This window comes from Embiotoca jacksoni, unplaced genomic scaffold, assembly GCF_022577435.1.
Source record: "Embiotoca jacksoni isolate LCO1_2020_lvr unplaced genomic scaffold, fEmbJac1.0.p SCAF_1, whole genome shotgun sequence".
Lineage (NCBI taxonomy): Eukaryota > Metazoa > Chordata > Actinopteri > Embiotocidae > Embiotoca > Embiotoca jacksoni.
Genome location: NW_027185229.1, coordinates 12,158,066 through 12,184,473, shown reverse-complemented (window position 1 = coordinate 12,184,473; position 26,408 = coordinate 12,158,066). Strand labels below are relative to the sequence as shown.

At 40.6% G+C, this 26,408-nt stretch overlaps 3 protein-coding genes across 5 annotated transcripts; 1 reads left to right on the top strand and 2 right to left on the bottom strand.

Moving 5' to 3' along the window:
- Nucleotides 1-2,838: 2,838 nt before the first annotated feature.
- ghrh (growth hormone releasing hormone) lies at nucleotides 2,839-5,815 on the bottom strand. The gene is made up of 6 exons (XM_069151721.1): nucleotides 5,721-5,815; nucleotides 5,411-5,501; nucleotides 4,523-4,627; nucleotides 3,244-3,348; nucleotides 2,992-3,112; nucleotides 2,839-2,914 (listed from the first exon to the last, which is right to left on the bottom strand). Exons 2-5 carry the CDS (start codon nucleotides 5,488-5,490, stop codon nucleotides 3,034-3,036), a joined length of 369 nt encoding a protein of 122 aa, XP_069007822.1. The 5' UTR covers nucleotides 5,491-5,501; nucleotides 5,721-5,815; the 3' UTR covers nucleotides 2,839-2,914; nucleotides 2,992-3,033.
- Nucleotides 5,816-7,323: 1,508 nt separating this feature from the next.
- On the top strand, nucleotides 7,324-25,771 carry cdk5rap1 (CDK5 regulatory subunit associated protein 1). Of its 3 annotated transcripts, XM_069167432.1 has the most exons (14): nucleotides 7,324-7,771; nucleotides 7,887-7,990; nucleotides 8,096-8,130; nucleotides 8,226-8,326; nucleotides 8,407-8,617; nucleotides 8,755-8,875; nucleotides 9,678-9,908; nucleotides 10,104-10,201; nucleotides 10,309-10,364; nucleotides 10,853-10,983; nucleotides 11,117-11,266; nucleotides 12,117-12,257; nucleotides 13,273-13,427; nucleotides 24,163-25,770. In XM_069167432.1, exons 1-13 carry the CDS (start codon nucleotides 7,492-7,494, stop codon nucleotides 13,420-13,422), a joined length of 1,809 nt encoding a protein of 602 aa, XP_069023533.1. In that variant the 5' UTR covers nucleotides 7,324-7,491; the 3' UTR covers nucleotides 13,423-13,427; nucleotides 24,163-25,770. The 3 variants fall into 3 exon arrangements, with proteins under 3 accessions (XP_069023533.1, XP_069023614.1, XP_069023695.1); XM_069167513.1 differs by lacking the exon at nucleotides 24,163-25,770 and having other exon boundaries at nucleotides 13,273-13,473; XM_069167594.1 differs by lacking the exon at nucleotides 7,887-7,990 and having other exon boundaries at nucleotides 7,618-7,771; nucleotides 24,163-25,771.
- Nucleotides 13,554-21,042, bottom strand: LOC138209234 (bactericidal permeability-increasing protein-like). The gene is made up of 16 exons (XM_069167720.1): nucleotides 21,003-21,042; nucleotides 19,221-19,331; nucleotides 19,017-19,131; nucleotides 18,797-18,928; nucleotides 18,529-18,684; nucleotides 18,352-18,415; nucleotides 17,004-17,064; nucleotides 16,834-16,925; nucleotides 16,551-16,727; nucleotides 15,938-15,997; nucleotides 15,688-15,855; nucleotides 15,540-15,607; nucleotides 15,405-15,447; nucleotides 15,258-15,321; nucleotides 14,295-14,371; nucleotides 13,554-14,123 (listed from the first exon to the last, which is right to left on the bottom strand). Exons 2-16 carry the CDS (start codon nucleotides 19,321-19,323, stop codon nucleotides 14,082-14,084), a joined length of 1,422 nt encoding a protein of 473 aa, XP_069023821.1. The 5' UTR covers nucleotides 19,324-19,331; nucleotides 21,003-21,042; the 3' UTR covers nucleotides 13,554-14,081.
- Nucleotides 25,772-26,408: the final 637 nt, after the last annotated feature.

The window sequence follows — 26,408 nt, the reverse complement described above, 5'->3', positions numbered from 1 at the left end:
AGCTGGGAATAAAATGACGTGGCTGGATATTTGGCTGATCAGCTCAAAAGGAGGACTAGTTTTCTAGTTGTTGTTTTTTTCTTCACACACACTGAGGACTGTTTAGCCCTGTTGACCTTTGTCATTTTGATGCGTGTTAGCAGGAAATTGACCAGCGTGCATAATCAGGGCACTGATGCTGTGTATTGTGAGTCACTGGCAAAGCTTACTGATCTATACAGTGGGGCAAAAAAGTATTTAGTCAGCCACCAATTGTGCAAGTTCTCCCACTTAAAAAGATGAGAGAGGCCTGTAATTTTCATCATAGGTATACCTAAACTATGAGGCAAAATGAGAAAAAAAAAAATTCCTGAAAATCACATTGTCTGATTTTTAAAGAATATATTTGCAAATTATGGTGGAAAATAACTATTTGGTCAATAACAAAAGTTCATCTCAATACTTTGTTATATACCCTTTGTTGGCAATGACAGAGGTCAAACGTTTTCTGTAAGTCTTCACAAGCTTTTCACACACTTGCTGGTATTTTGGCCCATTCCTCCATGCAGATCTCCTCCAGAGCAGTGATGTTTTGGGGCTGTCGCTGGGCAACACGGACTTTCAACTCCCTCCACAGATTTTCTATGGGGTTGAGATCTGGAGACTGGCTAGGCCACTCCAGGACCTTGAAATGCTTCTTACGAAGCCACTCCTTCGTTGCCCGGGCGGTGTGTTTGGGATCATTGTCATGCTGAAAGACCCAGCCACGTTTCATCTTCAATGCCCTTGCTGATGGAAGGAGGTTTTCACTCAAAATCTCACGATACGTGGCCCCACTCATTCTTTCCTTTGCACGGATCAGTCGTCCTGGTCCCCTTGCAGAAAAACAGCCCCAAAGCATGATGTTTCCACCCCCATGCTTCACAGTAGGTACGGTGTTCTTTGGAACTCGGTATTCTTTCTCCTCCAAACACGACGAGTTGAGTTTTTAACCAAAAAGTTCTATTTTGGTTTCATCTGACCATATGACATTCTCCCAATCCTCTTCTGGATCATCCAAATGCTCTCCAGCAAACTTCAGACGGGCCTGGACATGTACTGGCTTAAGCAGGGGGACACGTCTGGCACTGCAGGATTTGAGTCCCTGGCGGCGTAGTGTGTTACTGATGGTAGCCTTTGTTACTTTGGTCCCAGCTCTCTGCAGGTCATTCACTAGGGCCCCCCCGTGTGGTTCTGGGATTTTTGTTCACCGTTCTTGTGATCATTTTGGCCCCACGGGGTGAGATTTTGCGTGGAGCCCCAGATCGAGGGAGATTATCAGCGGTCTTGGATGTCTTCCATTTTCTAATAATTGCTCCCACAGTTGATTTCTTCACACCAAGCTGCTTACCTATTGCAGATTCAGTCCTCCCAGCCTGGTGCAGGTCTACAATTTTGTTTCTGGCGTCCTTTGACAGCTCTTTGGTCTTGGCCATAGTGGAGTTTGGAGTGTGACTGTTTGAGGTTGTGGACAGGTGTCTTTTATACTGATAACAAGTTCAAACAGGTGCCATTAATACAGGTAACGAGTGGAGGACAGAGGAGCCTCTTAAAGAAGAAGTTACAGGTCTGTGAGAGCCAGAAATCTTGCTTGTTTGTAGGTGACCAAATACTTATTTTACCGAGGAATTTACCAATTCATTCATTAAAAATCCTACAATGTGATTTCCTGGATTCTTTCCCCCCATTCTGTCTCTCATAGTTGAAGTGTACCTATGATGAAAATTACAGGCGTCTCTCATCTTTTTAAGTGGGAGAACTTGCACAATTGGTGGCTGACTAAATACTTTTTTGCCCCACTGTATATGGCAGCCATTGTGGCCACGAGTGACAAGAGGATAATAGCAAATACTAAAACACAGTGTAGCGTAGCATAAGCAGACGGGACTCGTAAAGTAATCAAAATTTGACTCGGTGACTCACTGATTTACCTTTGTCACAGCAGATATTTTGAACCTTCATGGCAGAAAGAGGTTGTTCACGCATCACCACGTGTCACCTGGAACCGGGCCGGTGAGCCCACATGCAGCCGTTATTTCTGTTCCATTTCAAGTTCGACCGACCGTTTTCAGGCTGACATTTTGATCGTCGCAGCGGGAAACGAAACGCAATTGAATTAACGATGGCTCAGTTCCGTCGAGTACACAAGTTGGCTGTAACACGCCGAGTGCCCGGGCCCTGAAATAAGATGTCATCGTATGACTTTACTTTTCCCGCGGTGACGAGCCAAAACGGGTATAAAAGGTATATTAGGGAAGCCGAGCAGGTGCCACAACATGAAGAAGAGAATTTAAAAAAAAAATCTCATTCGAGGACTCTGTAAACACCAACAATCCTGAGATAAGGTCTGGTCCTGCTAAATACCCGAGGTGAAAACACCCGTGCGAGCTTTAGATACTACTGAGATATATTTAATCAATTATCCTCTTAATATGAATGAAGGGTGCTTACACGAAGACATGTCTGTCTGCCAGATTTGAAAACTGTTTTTGGTTGGTTTTTTTTGCACATGACGGATTTCTGTGTTTGTGCTTTTGTCAGTGGTTTGAAGAAGCGGGTTCTAGCTGGAAAACAGATGTCATACTTCCGGGCTGCAATCAGGATTCAACTGCATTTCAAAACAGATTCTTTTTTTTTCTGTCTGGTCAAACCTTATTACGATAATATAGAATAATAAACTCTTACAGAACTGACTGTGATTAAGGCTTTTGTTCCCTTCAGTAAAGTTGTTTTTCATAATCATGAGCCAGGCTAGAGGTTTTCTCCGCAGCTTTTAATGTGAATAAAATACAACATCAAGATTTTCATTTGTATATAACAGGTTGAAGGAAGTAAAAGAGAACTAGTGGTGACGGTTATGGAAAGTGCGTGGCAGCCTGTCCTTAGATCAGCAAGTCTGTAAAGAGGAAAGACTCGGGTAGGTCAAATACTGACTTGGAACGATATTACAAAAAGTCATATGAAGACATTTACCTGGGCCTTAGGACGTCCCAGTGCACTCCTCTGTAGCTCTGATCACTCTGGATGGATGTAAGATCTATAGATCCCTTCGTAGATATCAGACTGACGTTTCGTGTAGCTCTCGCTTTTGTCTCTGTGGGGAAATTTTTTTTAAATTTTTTTTTTAAATGCCAACAATTCATATTTCATTGTGTCATTCTGTTGTGAACTTCCTGTTGGATTTGCACACACGTGGAGGGTTGTCATTCCTCCTGTGCTACCTACCCCAGCCGTTTGCCCATGATTGTCTGGAGGAATTTCCTGGCGGAGATTTGGCCCAGGACTTTCCTGTAACTGTTTGTAAAGATGGCATCAGCGTGGCGTCCCGAGCTAAAATCCAAACATGGACAGTTTACATCAGTTATTACACTGCAGAATTATTATTATTATTTTTTTTTTTTAATCATTTTCAGGGAGGGGGGGGGGTTACACTGTAAAGCACAATGCAGCACCAAGAAACAGGTAGATGAGGGATGTATCTGTTATCCGTAGGTGTAATGCTGCCAGAGCGCACCGAAACACACTTCTCACTTTCTTTTCTCCAACTGAGGAAATAAAATGTTCACCGTTCTCTTGATCCAGTTGAAATGTTGTCTACTAGTGCTTGAAGATCCAATCACATTTAAAGCATGTCGTACAAGAGAGCCAATCAAAATAAATGGAACGGTCAAAGTTGTCATATCAACATTTAAGGCGTATGATTGATTAATGACGTCAACTCGAAGCCTCGTTTTGATCTGCTACTGTTTGCGCTGTTAAAGTTACTGTATTACACGTGAGTGCAAACACAAGACTTGTAAGTTAAAAGCGTCCTATCGACGATTGAATTGTTGACTTTATTAAACCAAAGTGATGTTAATAAACGTCAATACTATTAAATGCATTTACTACCACGGGGACATTGGATACACAACCTGAGAAACAGCGGCAACATAACCGCATTTGTGTATTACATCCCTGCTGTTATCTATGTGCACATAATGCCGTCCATTATCCAGCTTAAAGGGTAAGTTCGTCCAAATTACAAGATGGTATATCTAACTTGGGCAATAATGGTCTAGCCATGCAAATACTACTGGTTTTATTTAGAACTCAACCCGTGTGGCCGACTTTATCAGCCAGTATTGGCCTATGACAGATATACCGGTATCAATGTATCTGTTGACAGATATGTGCTTACACAAACACACACGTGATATATTGATATCAAAATATATTTACTCCCTAATATTAGTATCAGCATCAGCCCCGAAAATCCAGGATCAGTCAGTTTTATTTGACCAAATCTTTGAGGTATTCTTCGTGGTGCTGTGCTGAGCGTCATATATAAAACTCCTTTTACACCTCAATTCCACATAGTTGGAGGCAGAAATCCTAAAGACAGATAAACCCAAAACTAAGATGATTGAGCAAATATGGGTGTTTTAAAAAAATTCCCTGTAGGTAAAATGATCTTTTAAGCCATATTTTACATCAGCCACTGAATCCATGTTAACACACAAACCGCAACTCCGCTTGTTCCCTCGGAAGACGTGGGTCTTTGGCCTGCTGTTCTGTTGGATTCTTGATAGAAGATGTCATCAGGATGGATGTGTCCCTCTGGCCGAACCTGACAAATATCCCCATTAACTAAATTCATGTCAAACATTGTGTTCCAATATCTCCACATCACACCGACAAGTAAATGTATTCCATTTTCTACCAAGAACACGATCTGATTTCATTATTATAACACAGAGTTTCTGTAATTAAGGTGGATATGACTATCCTCAGTCTGCAATATGCTCCAGCCTCTTTAAAAGTACACATTGTGCAGCTTTGGAATCAGGACGCTCTGATTAAGATGCTGTGTGAATGGGACACAGTGACTAATCCAGACATCTTGACCCTTTTTAGCATAACAAGTGCAGAGGACACAACTATGACATGCAAAGTAGCCACCGAAAGGCTTAAAACATCGCACGATGAGCATGGCGATGAGCATTATTTCAGCCCTGAAGACTGGATCAAGTCTGTCCACACTGAGCTTACATCAGTGCTGTGGTGTGTTTTTTTTTTTTTTTTTGTGTTACATGTGGATTTCCTGGCTGTAAATGTCAAGATAACCCTTTTCCATTTTACTTGTTCAGGCTTTCTAACCATTCCAGTTGTCCTCTAAAGCTAAGCAACATAATGAAATAATTTGTGGAGTGAGTTTTAGTGTTTGCCAGGCATCTACTAAAAATATTCCCTCAAAGGAATTATCTTCCACTTTGTTCAGTATTTCTACTGTCAAAACCGACGAGTTTAGGATAATCACTGAGAAAGGATGACTCTCAAAACACTCCTAAATTTTTAGAGCAATAGAAATGAACACGGTATAATGGATTTTAGTAAATTTATCAGAGCTTACCTGATGGATGGGTAGAGTGGGGAGCCTGATAAAGACATGACCAGGCAACAAAACAGCAGCAGTACAGCTTTCTCCATCATCACAGCCAGTCCTGGAGAAAAGTGGACAGCCAGAAGGAATGACAGGAGAAGAAATTACATTAGAAAAAACGCTGAAAGCACAGTTTCCCTCGACCTGCCTCATCGCTCTGTAGAGGGAGCTGAAGTTGAGGCAGGCAGACATTTATACTGGGATAGGAAATATCAACATTTAAAGCAAAGATAATACATTCATAAATATACACAATAATATAGTTTCTTGTCAGAATTACCTTTTTGATGTGAACTCTGATTATCCCTGCAAGTTGCTCTTTATTCGGTCCCTTCCACTCTCATCATCGCTCACTGCCAGGAGAGACTGGACAAAGGAAACACTGGAACAGTACTGTTTGCTTTCCCTGTGTCCATCGTCAGTTTATACTGAACCTGGAGCTCTCAGTCACTCCCACATCACACATGCTCGCTCCCTCTCTCCTTGAGCTGAATAGTCTGCATGATGCACTCTCTCTGCCCTATGGCTCTCTCTCCCTAACTAAAATTCGAAACCAAGTTTGCTTTACTGCCATGACCGTCACTGAATACAAAATTACTAAAGTGTAATATGTAAGCTTAATAATCCAGAATGTAAGATAATATACCAACAAATAGTTGGCACATTGCCACCTAAAAACACGAATTAACAAATGATTTAAAATAATTGAATAACAATAATAATAATAATAAAAAGAATGAATGTGTCAGGGTGAGAGATGGTTCATACATTGACCATCACCACAAAGCTGTGGCGATGCTGAGAGCTAATGCAGTACATTATCAAGTGTCTGCTGCTATCAGTCAAGACAATATGAATGTATCTATGGGCCTTCATTTCAAAGGACGTTGCCCAATGGAAAAAAAGCACCTTTAAAAGTGTAAATGTGGAAATTGAACGGAACAAAAGAAAATTAAGCAAACAGTAAAATGACACCACAGAGACTCTCAACAAAAAGGGATATTATGTTTCATTTACACTTATTTAATGTATGACAACATGCTGCATTCATTTTTGTAAATATACGGAAAGTGTTTCTTCTCATAAAAGGACATTAGTACACCATGCCACTGGGCTCATTTATTAATTCAATTAAACATTTGTGATCATTTTTTGGATGCCCCCCCCCTTTTTTTTTGAACCCGGTGTCCGGGTTTGGGACTAAAATAACCTGATTAAAAAAAGAAAGAGGTGTGAGCTCTCTCATCCACAGGAATGCTACCTCAGCTGCAAGACTTTAAGCGAGATTCAAAAGTTCACCTCGGAACCTCTGTTTTAATTCGGTGAGTTTTCAATACGGACCATTACGATGGACGGTACGGAGGACATTTTTGGCAAACGGACGAAGCGGGACACAAAGATGATTCTCCGTCGTTCACTTCCACCTTCGCCGAACAGGCGAAACACTATTTCGTCGTCATTTTGGTTTTCTGTCGGTGTTCGAACACTTACTCCATTAAAAACAACAACAACAACAACAACAACAACAACAACAACAAAAAAACAGTCGAGTAATAATGAATTAAAAGTCACTGAATTGACTCCTCCTGATCTTAAGCGACGACGTAGCCGTGAAAAACAAAATAATTCTTCTGTTTTAGGAACCAGCAGCTGAATTCAGGCGACTGTCGAACTCAAAACGTTCTTCCTGATCGTTGCAATTGTACACTAGCTGCTATAGAGTCGAGTTTTTGCTATGTTCATTCAAATATATATATATATATATATATTTATTTATTATAAGCCGTTAAACGGGGTGCTTTAACGTTGGGGCTATGCATCGGGGAGGGACTCATCTTGATGTAATACCATCTTTGGCGCCACGTGACTTCAGCGCTTGAACGTCATTCCCTCAACACAGCGAGCTCGTTCATTAATGTATTTAATAAGACAGACTAATGATGCAATGTTAACCATTAAGCAACGCTAGAAACAGCGAACAACGCGTGTGGTTGTTTCATGCTGCGACAGACAGGAGACGCCAAAGCCTTTGCTCTCGGAGCTGGCTCAGCATGGAGTACCTCAGGACTTTAAAACCCCTGTTTACCATTACGCATCAATGGATACCTGTCGGGCGTACCCTGCCCAGATACTGCTCCAAATTATCTGACTCCGCTGCCGCTTCCAGAGAAAGGAGGACGACCGTGGACAAGTTCAAGACTCGGATATCCTCAGGTCCGAGTTTGAAGGACTTCATCACAGGAGTTTCCAACACGCGTGTTACGGATGGAGAACACTCGGGCAAACACGCTTACCTCTCGGAACACTTGGAGATGGGCAACTCCAGGAAAGGTTGGTCTGCATGCCCGAAACCATCTACAGTGATTTTGGATTGTTTGGGACGATGCGTAAACTGCTGTTTTTTTTGTGTTTTGTGTGTTTTTTTTTTTTGTGTGCCTCATTGTAGTGTATTTTGAGACTTATGGATGTCAGATGAATGTGAATGACACGGAGATAGCCTGGTCCATACTGCAGAAGAAAGGATATCAACGTACTGTTGACTTAAATGAGGTACAACTGACCCGTGTGTGTGTGTGTATTTTCTTTTTTTTTTTTTTTCCATTTGAATATCACCTCTTTCAACACGGTTGATTCAAGATAATGTTGTGTTTGCAGGCAGATGTGGTCCTCCTGGTGACGTGCTCCATAAGGTAAGATCGTGTGTTTTTGACAGTTATTACAGGGGGGGTGCTACACTGTTTTTTACAACCGAACTAATGGAAACAACTTTACTGTTTCTTAACAGAGAAAAGGCCGAACAAACCATTTGGAATAGACTCCAACAACTGACAGCCATGAAGAAGAAACGATTGAAGAGCCACGCACCGATGAAAATTGGGATTTTGGGTCAGTAAGCTTGGAAATGTAGACTCGTCCGATCGTCCTAGAGAGGTAACCGTTGTTTGTCAATGGGCGTGTCACTTCAGGTTGCATGGCAGAGAGGCTGAAGACAGAGCTTCTGGAGCGGGAGAAGCTGGTAGATGTTCTGGCCGGTCCAGACGCTTACCGGGACCTTCCCCGCCTCCTCACCGTGGCCGACGGAGGTCACCAGGCAAGCAACGTGCTGCTGTCGTTGGAGGAGACCTACGCTGACGTCATGCCTGTCCACCACGCTCCTCAGGGAAACAGTGCTTTTGTGTACGTTGTTTATTAAGCAAAGTATGTTTTTGGGAGAAAGTTATGCTTGCAACATTGTGTTTATTTATTTATTTTTTTTATTTTTTTTGTGTGTGTGTATCCGCTGATAACTTTGTGTGCGTCACGTGTGCCGTCAGGTCCATCATGCGAGGCTGTGACAACATGTGCAGTTACTGCATTGTTCCCTTCACCCGCGGGCGAGAGAGGAGTCGACCCGTCAGCTCCATCCTCGAGGAAGTTCGTATGCTCTCTGACCAGGTAAATTATTACTTGGAGTTGAATTAAAACAGTCAGACGTGCAACGATGGCACAGGAACACACAACTTTTTATGATCAATGTTTTTTTTTTTACACAATAATATTGATCTGATTAAGGGAAAATGAAGATAATTCATGATTCTATATCCTCCAAAAATAGACTTACTTTGACACACTTGGAATCAACTGCTATTTTAAAGGGGAACTCCACCAATATTACGCATCTTTTTGCAGAAACACTAATGTATATGTGTTTAAAATATGAAGCCTTTTATGGTTCCAGAGAGAGAGACGAGGGAATTCACATGTAAAAAAAGATGTCATCAACTGAGTCCGCCACGGTTCAGCGGGGTCTGAAGATTAGACTTGTTAAAATGAGTTAAATGTGGAGTTAGAGAAAGAAGTGAGTTTACCAGATCTCTGTTCAAGCTCTTCATACTCAACTTGAGGCTCTCCATTAGCTGCTGCTCAGATCTCCAACCGAACTATCTGTGTTTGGGTTGCATTGTGGGTAATGTAAGTGCTGGGTTTTGACAGGACCGAATAGTGCATGGAATTAAAAACAACAAAACAAACAACATTACTGGTTCTGTTGCATCGATTTAAATCCTTTTCTTTTAAATAGTTTCCAGTGAGTATGACGGTGTCATAAATTGGGGGACTTCTCCATTAATTTCAGCTTCATCATTTTAGAATGAATACGTTACGACTGTCTGACGTGTGTGTTATTTGTGTGTGTGTGTGTGTGTGTGTGTGTGTGTGTGTGTGTGCGTGTGCGTGCGCGCTGGATGTTCGTTATCAGGGTGTGAAGGAGGTGACGTTGCTGGGTCAGAATGTGAACAGCTACAGGGACACGACAGAGGAGCAGTCCTGCAGCTCAGGCCTCACCAAGCTCAGCCGCGGCTTTAAGACCGTCTACCAAACGAAACGGGGAGGTCTGCGCTTCTCCGACCTGCTGGACCGAGTGTCCCGCATCGATCCCGACATGAGGATCAGATTCACCTCTCCTCATCCCAAGGACTTTCCTGACGAGGTACATTGTGGGCACGGCTGTGAACACGGTCTTAAAATCACTCTCATTGTGATCCAGTGTTGACTTCCAGCTATCAGGTGACAGATACAGATGTTCAATCTGTTTGCTCACGTGGAAACATTGGCTAATGAATTCCTTGTATTCTCTTGGTTGATTTGAGGCTTCCTGACCTGCTCCGTGTGTTGGTGTTTGCAGGTTTTGCATTTGATCGCGGAGCGAGAGAACATTTGTAAGCAGATCCACCTTCCGGCCCAGAGCGGAAGCAGCCAGGTCTTAAAAGCAATGCGTCGTGGGTAAGAGATCACAACGGGTATTGGGCAAATTAAAGTAGACAAAGCAAGTCGGTTTGTAAAGTCTACATTGAATGTTCTAATATTGTGTCTTTTCTTGAAATGTACAGTTATACCAGAGAAGCCTACCTTGATCTTGTGAAGAACATTAAAGGAATCATTCCAGGTATAAAATCAGGTTTCTGCTCTTGTCCGCTTAGTCTGCATAGCCAGAACTATTTCCACCTCGCAGTCCAGCACTAAAGAATGGTCAGCCTGCACCCAATATATCATTCTGGAAGGGAGGTGGGGGGAGGGGGGATTGGAGGGGAGGGGGGGGGGGCACTCTGGCTTGTTGCTATTTCTTTTAATCAATCACAAACGTTTACTTGACTCGATAAAATCACAGGATTCCAGCTATTTTTTACTTGTACATAATACGGCATCAGCATCACTTGCCAGAAGTTGTTCTCAAACTCAGTTTGCGCAAAAGGCACTGCAGATACAATCTGACATCTGGAAGGTGCATTAGGGATGAATGCAGAGAAAAGAGATGGATGTTGCCTCAGTTTTGAAATCACATCAAAATCCTGGGAGGACTGTGGTATTTCTTTGGAACTTAATGTTGGAATCGCATGAAATCCTTTAACCTTCGTCTGTTTAACATCATTTCAGACGTTGGTCTCAGCAGTGACTTCATCTCTGGCTTCTGTGGTGAAAGCGAGGACGACCACCAGCAGACTCTGTCTCTAATCAGAGAGGTGGGCTACAACGTGGGCTTCCTTTATGCCTACAGTATGCGAAAGGTGAGCTCCTGTTCCACCACTAGAATGTCCTGCATTTCGCAATTCAATCCATGCTGGTTTTCCAACTGCTCCCTTAGTGGCGACCCCATAAATGACTGATCCTTTTTTAATGCGCTGTCGTCATCACGTTCAGAAAACGCACGCCTTCCACCGGCTTCAAGACGACGTGCCAGCAGAGGTGAAGCAGCGGAGGCTGGAGGAGGTCATCGGCGTGTTCAGAGAGGAAGCTGTGAGGGTCAATGCTGCGCTCATCGGCAGCACACAGCTCGTCCTGGTGGAGGGAGTGAGTACTGCACACGTGACTGCCACACAGGGCTCCACATTCACTTGTCTGGGTTAGCCTGGTATTACCACATCCAAGTCCACGGTGTGAATTTCCAGGGGATTGTTTCCCTAGTGGGCGTAGACCTCGGCTTCATTGTGAAAACTATTGGAGCAGGCTTTAACCATTAGTACTGACGACCATGTACTGTATCCAGTGCACAACTCTCACCGAGCTGTAAACAAAAAAAAAATACCCCCTGCCTATGAGAGCAGAGAGAAACGCCGTGTCAGTATAGGACTTCAAAAAAAAAAGAAGCATATTGTTCTTGCTCCTGCTCCGGCTTCACACTGTTAAAACTGTTTATCACTTCATCCACTGCTGCCATTGTTGGACCGACATTTAGAAACAAACGCTGGACTTCAACGTCATCGCACTTTGCCATTTAGACTACGTGAACCTTCATGCGAACGAGGTTCCCGAGCCATCATGACCGTGGAGACTAAAGCTGGGAGCAATAGATAGGTGGAGCCACGCTATTGTTAGTCTCCCTCTACAACCAGTTGTTGTACGTATACTCTTAAGAACAAACGGAGACACTACATTGGATCAGTAGCTCAGAAAATCCAAGTATGGCTATCACACCCAAGTTTATAACGCCAAACTGGAGCAGAGGATATTTTTCTTTTACTTTCACCAGTTTCTTTATGATGGTCGGAACGTGCTAATTTTCTATAGAAATACCAAAAATTTGAACTGGTAATTTGTGACATGGCTCATCATGGATAACCACCGTGCACCACTGTCCTGTGTTGCTTTAACCCGTTACCAGGCAACATCCCTCAACTCTGCTTTCCGTTTTTTTGTGCAGGACAGTAAGAGGGCTGCGAACGATTTGTGTGGGAGAACTGACGGCAATATCAGAGTGATTTTCCCAAAAGAGGATGTTGCTGTTCAGCCTGCAGACTCCAACACTGCACCGCTCTGTGCTGGAGACTATGTACGAGTGAAGGTAGGATACGGTTCATACAGATACACGCATAGTTTTAAAGAGGTTTAAAATTTTCTTCCAAAGGAAACCCTAACACATACGGACGATATTATTGGTTGATCAAATGTTTTCACAGATGCCTTTTAAATGGTGCATTTCATTTGAAAGATGTTTATGGTCCTTCAGAAATAGTGTCACTGTTACAATTGTGTCTCATCATCATTACAGTTTTTTAAAAAGCAATTCTAAAGGCTTTAAAAAATTACGAACATGAACATGATTGTAGCACAATTTATCAAAGATTTTACAGTATATTTTTTATGGTAACAATCTATACATCAAATTTGGCTGTGAGATGAACGTTCCCTCATTTTTTTTGTAGTTATTAAAATACCTTTTAAAGGGTTGTAGCTCATGAGATTTTAATTAGCTTTATAGTGTATGTCTTAAGAACCTTTGTCTATTTCTTTTTTTTTTTTTTTTGTCACAGCTCAGCTCACTGGTTTAAAGAGGGTGGGGCTTTGTGCCATACAAGTAAAAACCATTACACCAAAGATTTCAGGGGCTTTAAAGGTCCCCTATATTACACCTATTTAGAGTTATACACACACACACACACACACACACACACACACACATTTATGTTAAAAAACAAATATCAGTTGACAGATTTTTATCATAAATCCCTGGACTCAAGCTGGAGTCAACTTTAAATATGAAATGCTTGTCCTTTTTTTTTTTTTTCATCAATTTATAACGTACACAAAAAACACGTTTTAAAGTGTTTTTAAAACCTCATCCCAAGATAAAGCTTTTCACTCCAGAAGTTAAGACGTTGGCACACCTTTTAATAGAATTATGTAGAACCCATGTCCACTTGTGACATCAACGAAGGGGTAAGATTACAGCAAGACAAGTTTTTTTTTTTCTTTTTCTTCCCTACCAGTCAGTGGGAGGAGGACATTATGTCATCACGGAGAAGAGTTGTTGCTGCATTCAATCATGTGTTCTTTGATGTCTCGTGTCTCTGATATAGATTTTGTCGGCCAGCTCCCAGAGCCTGAGAGGCCGAGCCCTCAGTCACGGCTCCCTGACAGGGACGGTGACGCACGGTGAGACTCTGCCGAGGTACCAGCTTGATGAACATGTGGCCTCAGATGCAACCAGGATGGAAACATGTCAGTGACTGAGGCAGGTGACGCCACAATAAACAGACTTGTCTTTGTTTATAAAACGGGCTCTTCTCTCGTCTGACTTTTAAATTCCTACCGTGTGTGTATGTAGATTGTACAACTGGTTTAATACACATTCTTGTGATAACCGTGTTGCGTCTGAAACACTGGCGTTTGATTGATGCGTTTTTATAAGATTCTGCAAACTGCAGTAAGAATGTGATGAGTCGGCACATTTGCAGAATGGCTCTATGGGCCACGATGTCTGAAACTTTTTATAAGAGAAAATGTACCTAAAGTCAGCAGTAGAAAGTGCTGCGATCTGCTTTGGGAGGAACCTGTTCTTTTAAAAAAGATGATTGTGGTGACAGCAGCCAACCCTGTCCTGCAGAATGTTTCCTTTTTGTGACAGGACTGCAATAATGCTGTTGCTCTCTTTCACAATTCATGTAGAAAATTTGCACACAGTTAATTTGACAGAAAAACAACATATAGAAAGCACAACATTTTAAAGGAAATCTGAAGATCTGTATTTGTAATTCTTGTACAAGTGATACTCATTCAGTATTTCTTTGAGTTTCCTGTCTGTGGGTGGAACTCTGGCCATAATTTTGCTATCACAGTGGCATCCCACAGTGCAGAAAAGAACCCCGGGATTTTGCAGGAATACAGTTCAGCCCGTGAACTGCACATCAGTCTCGATCAGCATGTAGCCCTAGAGAAAACAGTTCACAGCTTTAAGATTTTGATTTCAGTTCAGCTGTTAGAAGTTTGATGTGTTTTCTACCAAGATCTTAATGTCACATGATATCTAAAAATTCCCATTATAGAAGAAATGTAACCAGCAAAAAACGTGTTGTTTTATGGAAAATATGAAGTCTCTGACCTTCAGGATCTGAAGCTGGGTGTTCACAAGCTTCATATTTCCAAATGTAGGAAGGGGGTATCCCTTAGCAAGTTGAACTGTGAAGTTAAATTCATAAATTTTGATCAACAAATCACAAAAATCCAACTTTGCAAACAGCTCAGCGATATTGTTAACTGAGCTTGTATAATACCATCCAGCACAGTTCATGCACTGAGTGCAGCTTTAAATATTCTTACATAAAATGAATCATGAAACATGAAAATGAAGTATAATAACTGCAGCACACAAGATTAAAACAAAGTTTAAGACAATCGGTGAGTTTACAATAACAATTTTAAAATAAATTAGATATTAAATTACACACTAGAAGTGTTTAAAGTTAAGAATGAATACGCTAACTTTAACATATACACAGTTGTGTGGAGAGAAAAATGAAGCTTAACAGTTCTAATAATTTCGTTTACATAGTTTAAAGCTAAATATCCTATTTAGCCTGAGTGTGGGTAAGGACAGTTTGTAAATTAGCAGACAAAGGTCCGATAAGGAATCTGCAATATACAGTAGATCCTGACCTTGCTTCATTTAGAACTTTGTACATAAAGAATTTTCCAATTAATTCTACGTTTACTCAGGCACTGTACTGAAGCCCTTGTACTTAACTCGAGTATTTTCGTCTGATACTTCAGTTCTTCGCCACCACACTTGGGAGCAAAATATTGTGCTTATAACTTTCAAATAATGACCCAGTCCAGCCGCTGTTGTCAGAATGCAACTTTCAGAGGAAATGTGAGACTGTCATTCTACTGATACGTCAGCACACCCTTCCTGGGGCTTTGGCCCTGCTGTCAAAACATAACTAACTATCCACTGAGCAAATTGTACCCCTGGGAAAGTTTCTGCATGTTAGTTATCATGGAAATTAAAGCTCCTGCAACCTTTGGTTGAAAAGCACTTGTACAAAGTGAAAATTCAAACACTCACCATTCAGTTTGGGTATCACCACCATATTAAGGACCACTTGGAAGATGCGGTAGAGGGAGCTAACCTGTAGGTTAGGTTTAGGATTAGGGTTAGTCGTTTATGAAGATTGCCTCCACACTGTAACTTGGATTAAAATGCATCTCTCACCTGAAACGCTCCTACATAACTTGTGCCAACGGTCATAGTCATTCTGTGCAAATTAGGGAAAATTAAAATGTGAGGTTCATCTTCATAACGACCTCTTGGCCCCATTTTTCGGAGCTTTATTTTTTTGTTACTCACTCGTTGAGGGTGACAGCTCCAGCCAGCCTCATTCCACTGACAAACAAACGGGCGCTGACGCTGGTCTCCTGTTGAGACAACGGTTGAAAAGTTCAAGTGTTTTTCTAAATAACACGACAACCTTTTATCACGTCATTGTGTAACTCACCATGTTGACGACAAAAAGAGGGGAAAGTGTGGTGTTGGGTTGGATAGCGTAGGCCGTCACCGTGGCAGAGGCCTGAACTGTCACGTTGTTGGGTTCAAAAGTGATGATGGGATTTTTCACCGTCTTCACCAACAGTTTCACCATCAGCCCCGGATATTGCTTGGCAATCTAAAAAGAAATAGACGGACGCAGCTGACAAACTGCCAATGACATTTATACTTCTCATAAAATCTGTGAAATATGTTTTCACCTGCGGGATGAAGATTCCAAAAGTTCCGGTGTTGAGTCGGAGGGGAGAGGATTGTGGGATCTGTTGTAACAGTGCAGGAAAGTTTTTTAGATCAGCGTGTAGTCATTAAAAAATAGGCGTGTTTGGGCTGTGGTTCTCAACTAGTGGGAACTGTGCAACCCAAGAGTGGGTAAAAAAATAAATACAAAAAAAATACTCGATACTTCAGAAGGACATGCATGTTCCATGAGGTAACGCAGATGCAGTAACCGAAATGCTTCCAGCGTTGTCATGAGACAACCAAAACTAATGTCCTCATATCTATAATTAGCTCCCATTGGCGCATTTGTAAACAGGAAAAGGATTAAACAAGTCTGACTTTAATTTCCTGTTTCATACACTTTAATGTAGGTTACTGAAACTTCAGCAGTTTAAACTTCTATATATATATATACATATATATATATATACCTTTCATTTTATTAAGTTTGTAGTCTTAGTTGCACTTTTATTGCTTGTTTTTTTTTTTTTTTTTACAGAGCATGAAGTCATTGTGTGTTACAGTAGTTTTCTGTGAAAAGGTTTGTGTCCTGAGGTTAGACCAGTGGAGAGCCACCAAGAATGGGCAACGTACCAAGTCGTCAGTGACGTACAGGCTGAGGACTCCGGCCTTGTTGTAAACGAAGGCTGCAGATTTAGCGGAAAAGGCAGATATGCCGATGTTCATCATGTTGTTGGTCTTGGGCGGCAGGGAGAAGGCTGTGGGGGAGAATGGAGGCTCCTCACGGTTCGCGATGTTGTAAAATTCACCCTGAAAAGGGACGGACATATAAACAAAATGTGATACGAGAGTTTATTTATAACAATACGGTATCTTTAGATCCTTCTCGAATATGTGGCGGTGCACAATTCTTCACCTTCAAGTTCAGATCCATAAAAGAGGTGGAAACTGTTGGCGACGACACCATCGAATATGCAATCTCTGCGTACTTGTCCACCTTGGCTACAACTGTGATAAGATAGGAAGTCACTGGTACGTTCAACATCAGTAAAACATCGAGGTTATTGTAGAAACAGGATGTTTTACCATTGAGAGTTTTCAGCTGACCGTTTAAATCGGATATTGAGTTGGACACCAGAGGGCAGATCTGTATCAATAAAAAACAGAAAAACTATATTTTTAGTCACCACAAGAAACTTGGTATTATTCAGTGATTTCTGACTGGAGAAAGACATTCTTAAAAGCTCCCAAAAATACATATTCTCAGCACTTCAGAATTGTTATCAGTGAACCAACAGTAGAATAAAGACTTCTCTAAATGAATATTTCATCCACAAATACCGCTATCTTAGGTCTAATTTTATTTAAGATTACTGAAGAGAGGGAAACAATTTTGATATACTTATATGGCCAATATTGTTAATATATAAACTGTATGTACTGGTCTATACTGTATTACAAAAACTGTAAAAGTCAACAAATTACACATTTCTGTGACGGCTACACATACATAAAAGTAAATACACATTTTCCTTAGTGATCCATTCAGTTACACTATGAAACACTTGTGACAAATTTATGTAAAGGAGGCAGAATATTTTGCAGTTTATTGTCCACTAGTGTACTATTAGAAAAAAAAAACCTAATTTACCCCAGGCTTCTTTTTCTGTGTTGTGTAAAAATCATTTTCATGTTATCGAAGATATACCCAGATACCTTTTATATATTTTTGTGTCGTTAAGCTCTAGTATCAGTGCTTACTTTAGGCCTCGTATGATTTTGGTCCTGTTTCATCCATTGAGTATTTCTGTGTATCTGTTGCGTTTTCGTTTGCTCCTTTTGTTTGTCTCGGGCTTGATTCCAAGGTGCTGCAACTGCTTGCACATACAGCTTTTGGCGATGAGGGAATCAAGCGTATTAGAAAACTATGGAAGCCTCTTCTCACAATGAGGTGAGATGCGTATTGTGAGAGTTTTAATCTCAAATTGAATCAATGGTTCAGGAATCATGGGAAAAGTATTCAAATGATGAGCAGATTACAAGACTTTATTTCTTTCCTGCTAATTTAAATTATAATATAATTTAAGACAATGTATCACTCAGTGGGATTTTCATTATTATGACTACATCTCGCTGATAATACTTTTACTTACAGGACTTTTAAATGCAGAATTCTTAGTTTTTTTTGTTTATTAACTTATTAATGCTTTTACTACATGCACTCTGAGTAAGTCCCCCACTTCCTCTCTTCGCCTCAGAGTTCCTCAGTAAAAGTTGTTCTGAGCACCTTTATGGACAATCTTAAACCCACAGTTAAAAACCGAGCTGCATTCAGGAGGATTCCTTGTGGTAAAATACAATACTGTTGTGAACGTGACCCCAGAAACGAAGGCTGGGCCTCTTGAGTGCAGCAATGAGGCTGGTGCACCCTCACCTGTTTCTCCATAGCTTTACGCAAAGCCTTGTCAATGAACTTTTTGAACAGATTGTACAGCCAGCTGAAACAAACCACAAAAGAGGAATATGCAACACTTCAGACATGACAAGTACAACTGGTAAAACATCTTTACGTCTCTTCAGATGGGTTCAAACATGATGGGCTTTTTCTTACCTGGCTCCACCGTGGAACCTGATGCTCGCGCTGCCAACAGATGCTGCGCAGTTGACACGACTGACCGCTGGTCGGCCTGTCTCATCACTTTTGATGGCAGTATTTGTAGTGATAGTAAGTCCTTTCACATTCAGATCAAAAGAGCCTTTTTTCTTTCTGTTGAGAGACAGAGATTGCATTTTCTTTTTTTAAGTAAATGGATTGCATTTAAAAAAATAAAATTAAAAAAAAGTAAATGCACTGTGGAAGAGCTTTTTTTCTCCCTTACATTACATAGAGATACTCCACCCTCCAGTTTCCATGCAGACTGATGAAGGCATTACTGATAGACAGTCTGACTCCAGTTCCCGGCACCAGAGCCACCACAGACTGTGGTAATCCCACGTTTACTATCTGCAAACTCGAAGAAACAACATTTTTTGTAAAAGCAGTAATCATAACAGTTTCCAACAGATATTTGAGGCGTGTGGAATAAAGTGGTGCCTTACTTTGACAAACTATACTGGACATTGCCAATGAGAGACACCCTCCGTTTCCCTGAAATATCTGGGATCTTGACGGATTTGAGTTTCTTCTGAATGGAAGCAATGCCCAGTTGTCTGCCTGGCAAAAGTCAAGAAAATGTAACGATGAAATTCTGAAGGGATCAGTGCTTTTTGACTAAAAGTGGATTCTTTTGCGACATGCTTTACCATATTCAAGGCCCTTTTCTGTCAGCCTGACCTTAACCCCAGGATTGGTGCTTAAAGTTATCGGGATGAGAGCCACCAGAGCCAGCCAACAGCACAGGAACATCTCGACTCCTACGAGATAAAGAACACGATTATCAGCAAAGTGTTACAATTCGTTGAACATGGAGCTGTAAACCAAGTCTGTTATTACCAGACTTAAATTCACTGTGTGAATATATGGGTGAGGGTACACTCTATCAAGGGTTGTTTCCAGTCGTTGCATCTTAATGGGGGTAGATTTCGGGTTCATTTTGAAACTATTGGTGCAACCTTTAAACAATCAGTATTGACCAATATACCGTTAGTTGTGTGCTGAAACTCGACATTGTTGGAACTACTGAAATGTCCTCACACATTGGGGCCATCCCCCACTGGTTGTTGATTGGTTTGCCGTTCGGACTGGATGAGCAAACCTTTACGCAAACAAGGTTTGCAGAATATAATCATTGCTAAAACGGAACCTGTTCACAATGTTCAGGCAGTTAAGCAACAGGGAACAGAGCAAACGTTCTGCTTTTGTGTTTTTGGCATTTTGATATTTCCCAAGCAATTAATTGAGACTTCCTCTTTTAGAGGTGTGATGTTTTTATTACAAAGTGACAAAAGTGGATTGGAAGTAGAATGTGGAAGTGCCTCAAAATTCTATGCAAGTACAGTGGTTGATTAAATCACTTTTCACTACCTTAGGTTGGTTGGACAGGCCTGGTTTCATCAAGGCTCGTGAAAGGGTTGACTGTCATTGCTTCTTTTGAAACCACACCACATGACCTCTGATAAGTCAGCAGGCAAGCTGGATGTTTATTAAATTAGACTGAGAAACAACACATAGTCCACAATTTTTTTTCTGTTGCGAATATTTAAGTCAGTGGAGAAGTGTTACAGGCGTTACAAATTGAAAAAGTACTACTTTTAAACTTCATAAGTATGGTGTTTTGAGCTACAATTCTAATATCTCAGTATGAGAGAATACACATGGCTTTAAATCTCAGCTGACAAATTCTTTTAGTCCATGATCTTGAGCTCCCATCAGCTGGTGAACGAATGGAAAAAAAAAAAAAAAAAAAAAAAATCGATCCAATTTTATCCATGATTATTTTTGCTGTAATCTATGCGTTTGAGATAATTGGGCTCTGAACAATTCTAACAACACCGAGTCTAAAGATGTTTGACTGAATGGTGTTTTGTGTGCAGGTCTGTAGTGCAGAAGAGGGAGAAGGTGGGTTATTTTCTTTGTTTTATGGCCCAGTAGGTCCTTTTACTAACAAAACTCACAGTGTAAAAGAGCTGTTCGGCAAGTAAGTACTGGAAACCAAAAACATTCATCACCTCTGACTACACAAATTAGACGTCACTTTCTTCAATAATGCCAAAGTATTCATATTTGATCTGAATGCAAATCCCAAAACACTCTGAGCACGAACACTAACAATGCACAAAACACGTAATACTTTTCTAGATTGTTCGGATCTTAACAAAGGTCTGGGCACATCATTAAACGACAAAATGTGACTCAATTTGCAATATTTTAGTTGTACAAACAAAACGGAATGAACCGGACACGTACGAGTTTTTCTCTCCAGGGACATTTGTTTGGAATATTTTCAGATATTACACTTCATTCTCACAACTTTTGACATCTATGTGGTAAATATCTGGGTCATCTTTATGCACATTAAGCATCAAGTCTAAAATCTCTACAAAATACTGTTATCATAAACAACGAACACACACACACACTCTTACCTGGAGCAGCAGTTTGTCTGGACCGGACGATTTCACCTGATGTGACTGAGTCAGAGTGAAAGGAAGAGAGAGGCACACATCTTCTAATTCACTTAAATATTGAGGAAGTGAACCCAGCAAAGGAAATAATCGTACAAACGTTAGCAACCTCAAGAGCTGACATGTCTCTTGATCAACTGCCCCCCCTGCTCTTTCATTATCTCTTAAAAATCACAAGACTAACGGGAGTGGAGAAATAAATAGCTTATCTAAATGTTGTTTACATAAAGAGTAAGTAAAAACTACTGCAAAGCTCAACATTGGTGGAACAAGTTTTTGTCTACAACTTTGGCTCTGTCTGTGTTTTTCCTGGTTTGGCTGGTTCAGTTACTTGCGTGAATTTCCAATAACGAAGTTCCTTGTCAATTTGTAAATACTTATTCAACAAATTCTGCTCCCCAGAGAGTATTGTTTGACCTGTTATGCAAGTGTAACAATGGCAAGTATTAGATATGATTATGAAAAAGCAACAAAAAGCAACAAACGGTGTATTTATCATATCAGTCTGCCTATACTTCTGTTTTACTCTGTGCGAAATTTTTAGTCCCTATTAATATTATCACTGCAGCATATACCGTTAAATAATTCAGGTTAATTATTCTATTACCTTTAAAGAGCTTTTACATCGTAAGAGAAAAAAATAGGCATGCCCCCACAGGGTTAATGTGCAGCACAATGAAAATATCTTCCTCCTTGGAAAATAGGCCTTTGAGTGTTGTATTATTTTACAGTTTTTCCTTTTTCAGCAATTAGCATCACAACACACACAGCAAAGCATGAATAGAAAGTAAAGTCGCCCTGCTCTTGACAGGAGCATTTCAACGTTTCAGATTTGGGTGTAAAAATGATGGCAGTGACTTTAACTGCAACACGATGGCACTTGTTTTATCACTGTGTAGAACAATTTAATAACTGTCAATACAAATTTATGTTACTTTCTCTTCAAGTCCAGTAGACGTTTTCACCATTTGTTTCACAACTTAAAGTTGAGGTCAAGTGTTAACAATAAAACCATTTTACACTAATCAATAAAATTGTATATTTAGTGCAAAATCACCATGGTTGCATTTTACAAACAGAAAAAACAACTACATTAAAATATCAACGTCAATGAAATTTCAAAATGACATGCTATACAAATGCATAATGGACTGACTGCAATCTTTATCAAAAAAGGAAAGTGAACTAATGCTCACAAAAATGACAGATAAAATCAAATAAGTATGAAGTGAAATAAATATTGGCCATAAAAACTCGGGTCAAAAACTAGGCTGAATCAGCATTGAAAGATAGGTTTACAGGAAAGTCTGATAGTGCTGTTGCTGATCCGTAGTGTCACCCAATGGCTGGAAGTACACATAACATTTCCCCCCACACCTTTGGTTCATCGATTTCCGGACATGTTCGTCCTGGCGAGATCGGATCACAAGTGGCCAGCGAAAGTACAGGTGGAAACGCACTCGGGACGCATTGCAAGACCGCTTACTCAGCTGGCGCCCTCTGAATATCAATAAAAAATAAATGCAGCTCCACGTTCCTCTGTTCGTATGTGACCCGGTGTGTTACAGCAGGTTTGCTAGTTTGGGATTTCTTTTCCTCCATTCATTCTTTCACCTCATCTGATCCCCGCCTGCTCTTCTTTATTTATATTTAATCTCCTGTGTGATTCTGTTGAGTGTAGCTGAACTGTAGCCGACTGACAGCAGGAGAAACCTACTGCAAACTTACATTGTGGAGCAACCGATTAGTGAATTAAAAACACGCAGTCTCACCGGAGCCTACTCTGAGTTTATCTTTTTTTCTTTTAGTTAAAATTGTGTAATTTCCAATACGCATCAAAACCACAGCTGTGAGAGCCGCCGCCCCCTTTGATCCACAGCAATGTAAACACGCTGGAACAGTGAATTATTCTGACCTGAATCATTGGGGTTCTGATGTTCAGGTTCCTGTTCTTGTGCTTATTTACTTGCATATTTTCGTGACGTGACATACATGTCCAACTGCATATAGAGCGGGGAAGTGAGATCCGATCACAAGTGCTAACCAAAGACGCATGTGGAGACGCATTAAATGCCAGTTGGAAACAGATGGCCTAAAGCTGGCCACCTTTGATCCGATCTCACCAGGAGGCATATGTCCTGACTGATAATGCCAAATGGAACTAGGGCCATTGTTGCAGTCAGTGTATTTCTGATCTCCGACAAATCAACGCCAACACATAATAAATTATGAATTAGCTTAATTACTTTATGAAAGATTAACGTGTAAGTTGACTGAATGCTGGCTAAATACCCGGCTACCGCTGCTGCACTTCCTTTTATTTAAATCTGCCCTAAAACGGAAATTAATTTAGTAATCCTTGCACAAACATGGTGTTTTTCCATTATTGTGGCTCATTTGACATCTGGGCCTGTACTAGTGCTTGATTTACATTTGCCTAATGCTGCGTTCAAATGGAGCGCGTGACCTTATGGTTACGGCATGGTGGTGTTCACAGTGTGCTTGGCTTTCAATTGGTTGAGTCGTAAAAACATTGTTGCCAGGCAATGCCAACATGGACGCAGTGCAGAAGCCAAACAGGCCAAGAATTTAGCTAATAGAGGGGTAAAGTAATGCAGGAATTGCAAAGGCACAAAGGGAAAAGATGAGACCGTTGGGAAGATCAACATCTGTTTAATGTTGTAAAGTTCCACCGTAAGGACTTTGATGTGTTAAGTGCCATGAAATAACCTGTGTTGTGATTTGGCGCTACATGAATAAAATTTTATGAATTGAATTGAACCCTCAGACGTGGCCTATTATCTAAGTTATGAAGTTCTGAACTAAAATTACAATATATTAGCCTAACATCCAACAGAAAAATGAACTTCCATGGCCGCTTCCATTTCCTTAAACATTGGCAAACACATCAACTTGAGGCATATAGAACACTTTGAGTTCCAACTTCGTTAATACCACGTGAGGGGGGCCGTTCATATGGACTCTTCTCGTGTACACGACACCATTTGAATGCAGGAATTCTCCTCTGCCTTTATTTACGCTGTCATGGCGAGATTAAAAACACCTGCGAGTGTGTGCAAAGGCTTGAATCTCATCCATCCGTTTTCTGCCACTTATCCAGGGTCGCGTCACGGTGGCGTCCTGAGGATCCAGGATCCCAAGGCATTCTTCGGCCAGATGAGATGTATTATCTCTCTCTGGACATGCCCAGAAAACTCCCAGTGGATGGGCTGCCAGGAGACATGCCCAAGGCACACCAGTTAGCGCCTTTTGACGGGAGGAGCAGCAGCTCAGGAGAGCTGCTTGGAGTACCAAGCTCCCTCCGGATGTTGGAGCTCCTTTCCCTATTTCTAAAGCTGAGCCCGGAGGAAACTCATTTCAGCCTGCTTGCGTCCGTGTCGTTCTTTTGGTCACTACCTAAAGCAAAAGACCAGAGGGGAGAGTCGGAAACGTAGGTCAACCGGTAAATTGAAAGATTTGCCTTCTGGCGCCACTCCCTCTTCACCAAATGTGTTTATATTTTAGGGATCATAATACAATCCAATGATTCAGGTATCTTTTGTAGAAAACTGGGACAAACTGCATATATATATATATATATTCACCATTCCTAAATTCAGAACTGGTTGTGTTGAAGTAGGTGCAGCAGCAGATGGTGTTGGAGGATAAGAGGAGGGGGCAGCAGTTGCTATTGTGGTTGTAGTACCACTGGGAACAGCTGGGACAGCCTGACTGGCAGATGATTGAATATGTAATAGGTAAAGATGTGGAGATTTTGGACAGTCCCCGGAGGCTATAATTCAAATATTTTATTTGAACACTGCCTCACCAGCCTGAAAAGAAACATAGCAAAGTCATTTATCTTCAAGGGACCAAAGTTGACAACTTGCATACTAGTGCTTTTAGAAATGGTCTGAGAGAGCCAGCAGAAAGGTGGTGCAATGTTTGCTCGGACATTATTATGATTATTAACTCAGGACTAAGTTGATGTAATGGTAGGTTTTTTTTTACAATTGAACATTCTCAGATTTTTTTGGATATATCTTTTAATATTGCTGCTAACTGTCATCCACGTGTCATTTCAATCATTTACATGTAACGTCACAACTCCAGAGCAATTCGAAAGTGTGTTCGGCCTCTTGTACTCATGGGGGCAGTTTCCAAATGGTCCTACAAACTCATTCAATGTCTCTTAATACAGCAGTATTAATAAAGTTAAATTATGTGAAATTTCCCAAACATATATGTTTGCGCAATAACCCGTTTTTCCTCGTTGTCTTTCCCTAAATATTTTTTTCTCATGGTTAAATGTTTTAAGTTTTTAATAATGAGCAAACACCTTTATTGGTCACTTAAATATCTCGCTCTGATGACTCGGTAACAAAAGCAAAGGATGGATGGCCTAACCACCCCTAACCCTACACCCCACCCTAACCCTAAACCCCACCCTAACCACGACCATTTGGCAATGTTTCATCCAAATATATGCTTGCTGCTGTTCACATACTACTTTAACAATCTAACACTGGTTTATTCTGCACATATGTTTTATCGGCTCATCAGTTATTATACTGAGAAGTAAGACATCAATTAGACATTATGAACTGTAAATTATTAGGAAAGGTATTTATTCTAAAAAGACTGAATGGAACATTCCCAAAAGACCCTGTCCTTCTTGTATGGTCTTTATTGTAGAAGTTTTTCATTTACATTTTTTAGAAAGTTTTCTGTGGAAACCTCATTTCAATAGTGTTATTTTACGCATGTATATCTTGAGGTTTTCTCTCACTGTTTTTTTTATTTATTATTTATTTATTTTTTTTATACAATTTGCTTTAGTTAAGTGAATTGTAGATGAAGAGTTGGAAGAATTATCATTAACAGGAATGATAGGAGGGTCTAAACCTACCTTTCAAAATTTTCCGGTAAAATGTTATTTTTCTTTTGAAGAAATTATTTCATCTATATTTGGATGGAGCGTTTCCTTTAGACCCTCCTAAAGTCATTCTCTTTTTTATTTTTTATTTTTTTTGACAGTCCTTTTGTGGAAATATGTACTTTTGTTAAGTTGTTGAACAAGCGTTAAAAAGTCAGTTGAAATAATTACAATTACTTGTGGACATCCTAAAGATTTTCTCTGTTGCCGGATTTGAACAGATTTTCTCTGAAGCTTTTCAACCAAATAAACTAAACTAAAAAATATGTATCATGAATATCGATGATATCCGATATTAAAAGGAGCAACAGAGGTGAAGAACTTTATGAGCGTCTAACCCACTCAAACCCGGACTCTCTAGAAATGTTCCATCCAGATATAACAAACAAACAACAGCAAAACTTATTTTTATCAATATATTTATCAATAAC

Bases quoted from the DNA above. Each gene is read 5' to 3' on its own strand.
- ghrh (XM_069151721.1), bottom strand. From the start codon at position 5,490: ATGATGGAGAAAGCTGTACTGCTGCTGTTTTGTTGCCTGGTCATGTCT. The intron at 4,628-5,410 runs GTAAGCTCTGAT...GATATTTGTCAG, and splicing joins CCACTCTACCCATCCATCAG to GTTCGGCCAGAGGGACACAT. The intron at 3,349-4,522 runs GTTTGTGTGTTA...TTTGGATTTTAG, and splicing joins AGGGAACAAGCGGAGTTGCG to CTCGGGACGCCACGCTGATG.
- LOC138209234 (XM_069167720.1), bottom strand. From the start codon at position 19,323: ATGTTCCTGTGCTGTTGGCTGGCTCTGGTGGCTCTCATCCCGATAACT. The intron at 17,065-18,351 runs GTGAGGGTGCAC...TTATTGATACAG, and splicing joins GTAAAGCTATGGAGAAACAG to ATCTGCCCTCTGGTGTCCAA. The intron at 16,926-17,003 runs GTAAAACATCCT...ATCTTATCACAG, and splicing joins TCAGCTGAAAACTCTCAATG to TTGTAGCCAAGGTGGACAAG.
- cdk5rap1 (XM_069167432.1), top strand. From the start codon at position 7,492: ATGGAGTACCTCAGGACTTTAAAACCCCTGTTTACCATTACGCATCAA. The intron at 8,131-8,225 runs GTAAGATCGTGT...GTTTCTTAACAG, and splicing joins CTGGTGACGTGCTCCATAAG to AGAAAAGGCCGAACAAACCA. The intron at 8,618-8,754 runs GTACGTTGTTTA...GTGTGCCGTCAG, and splicing joins CAGGGAAACAGTGCTTTTGT to GTCCATCATGCGAGGCTGTG.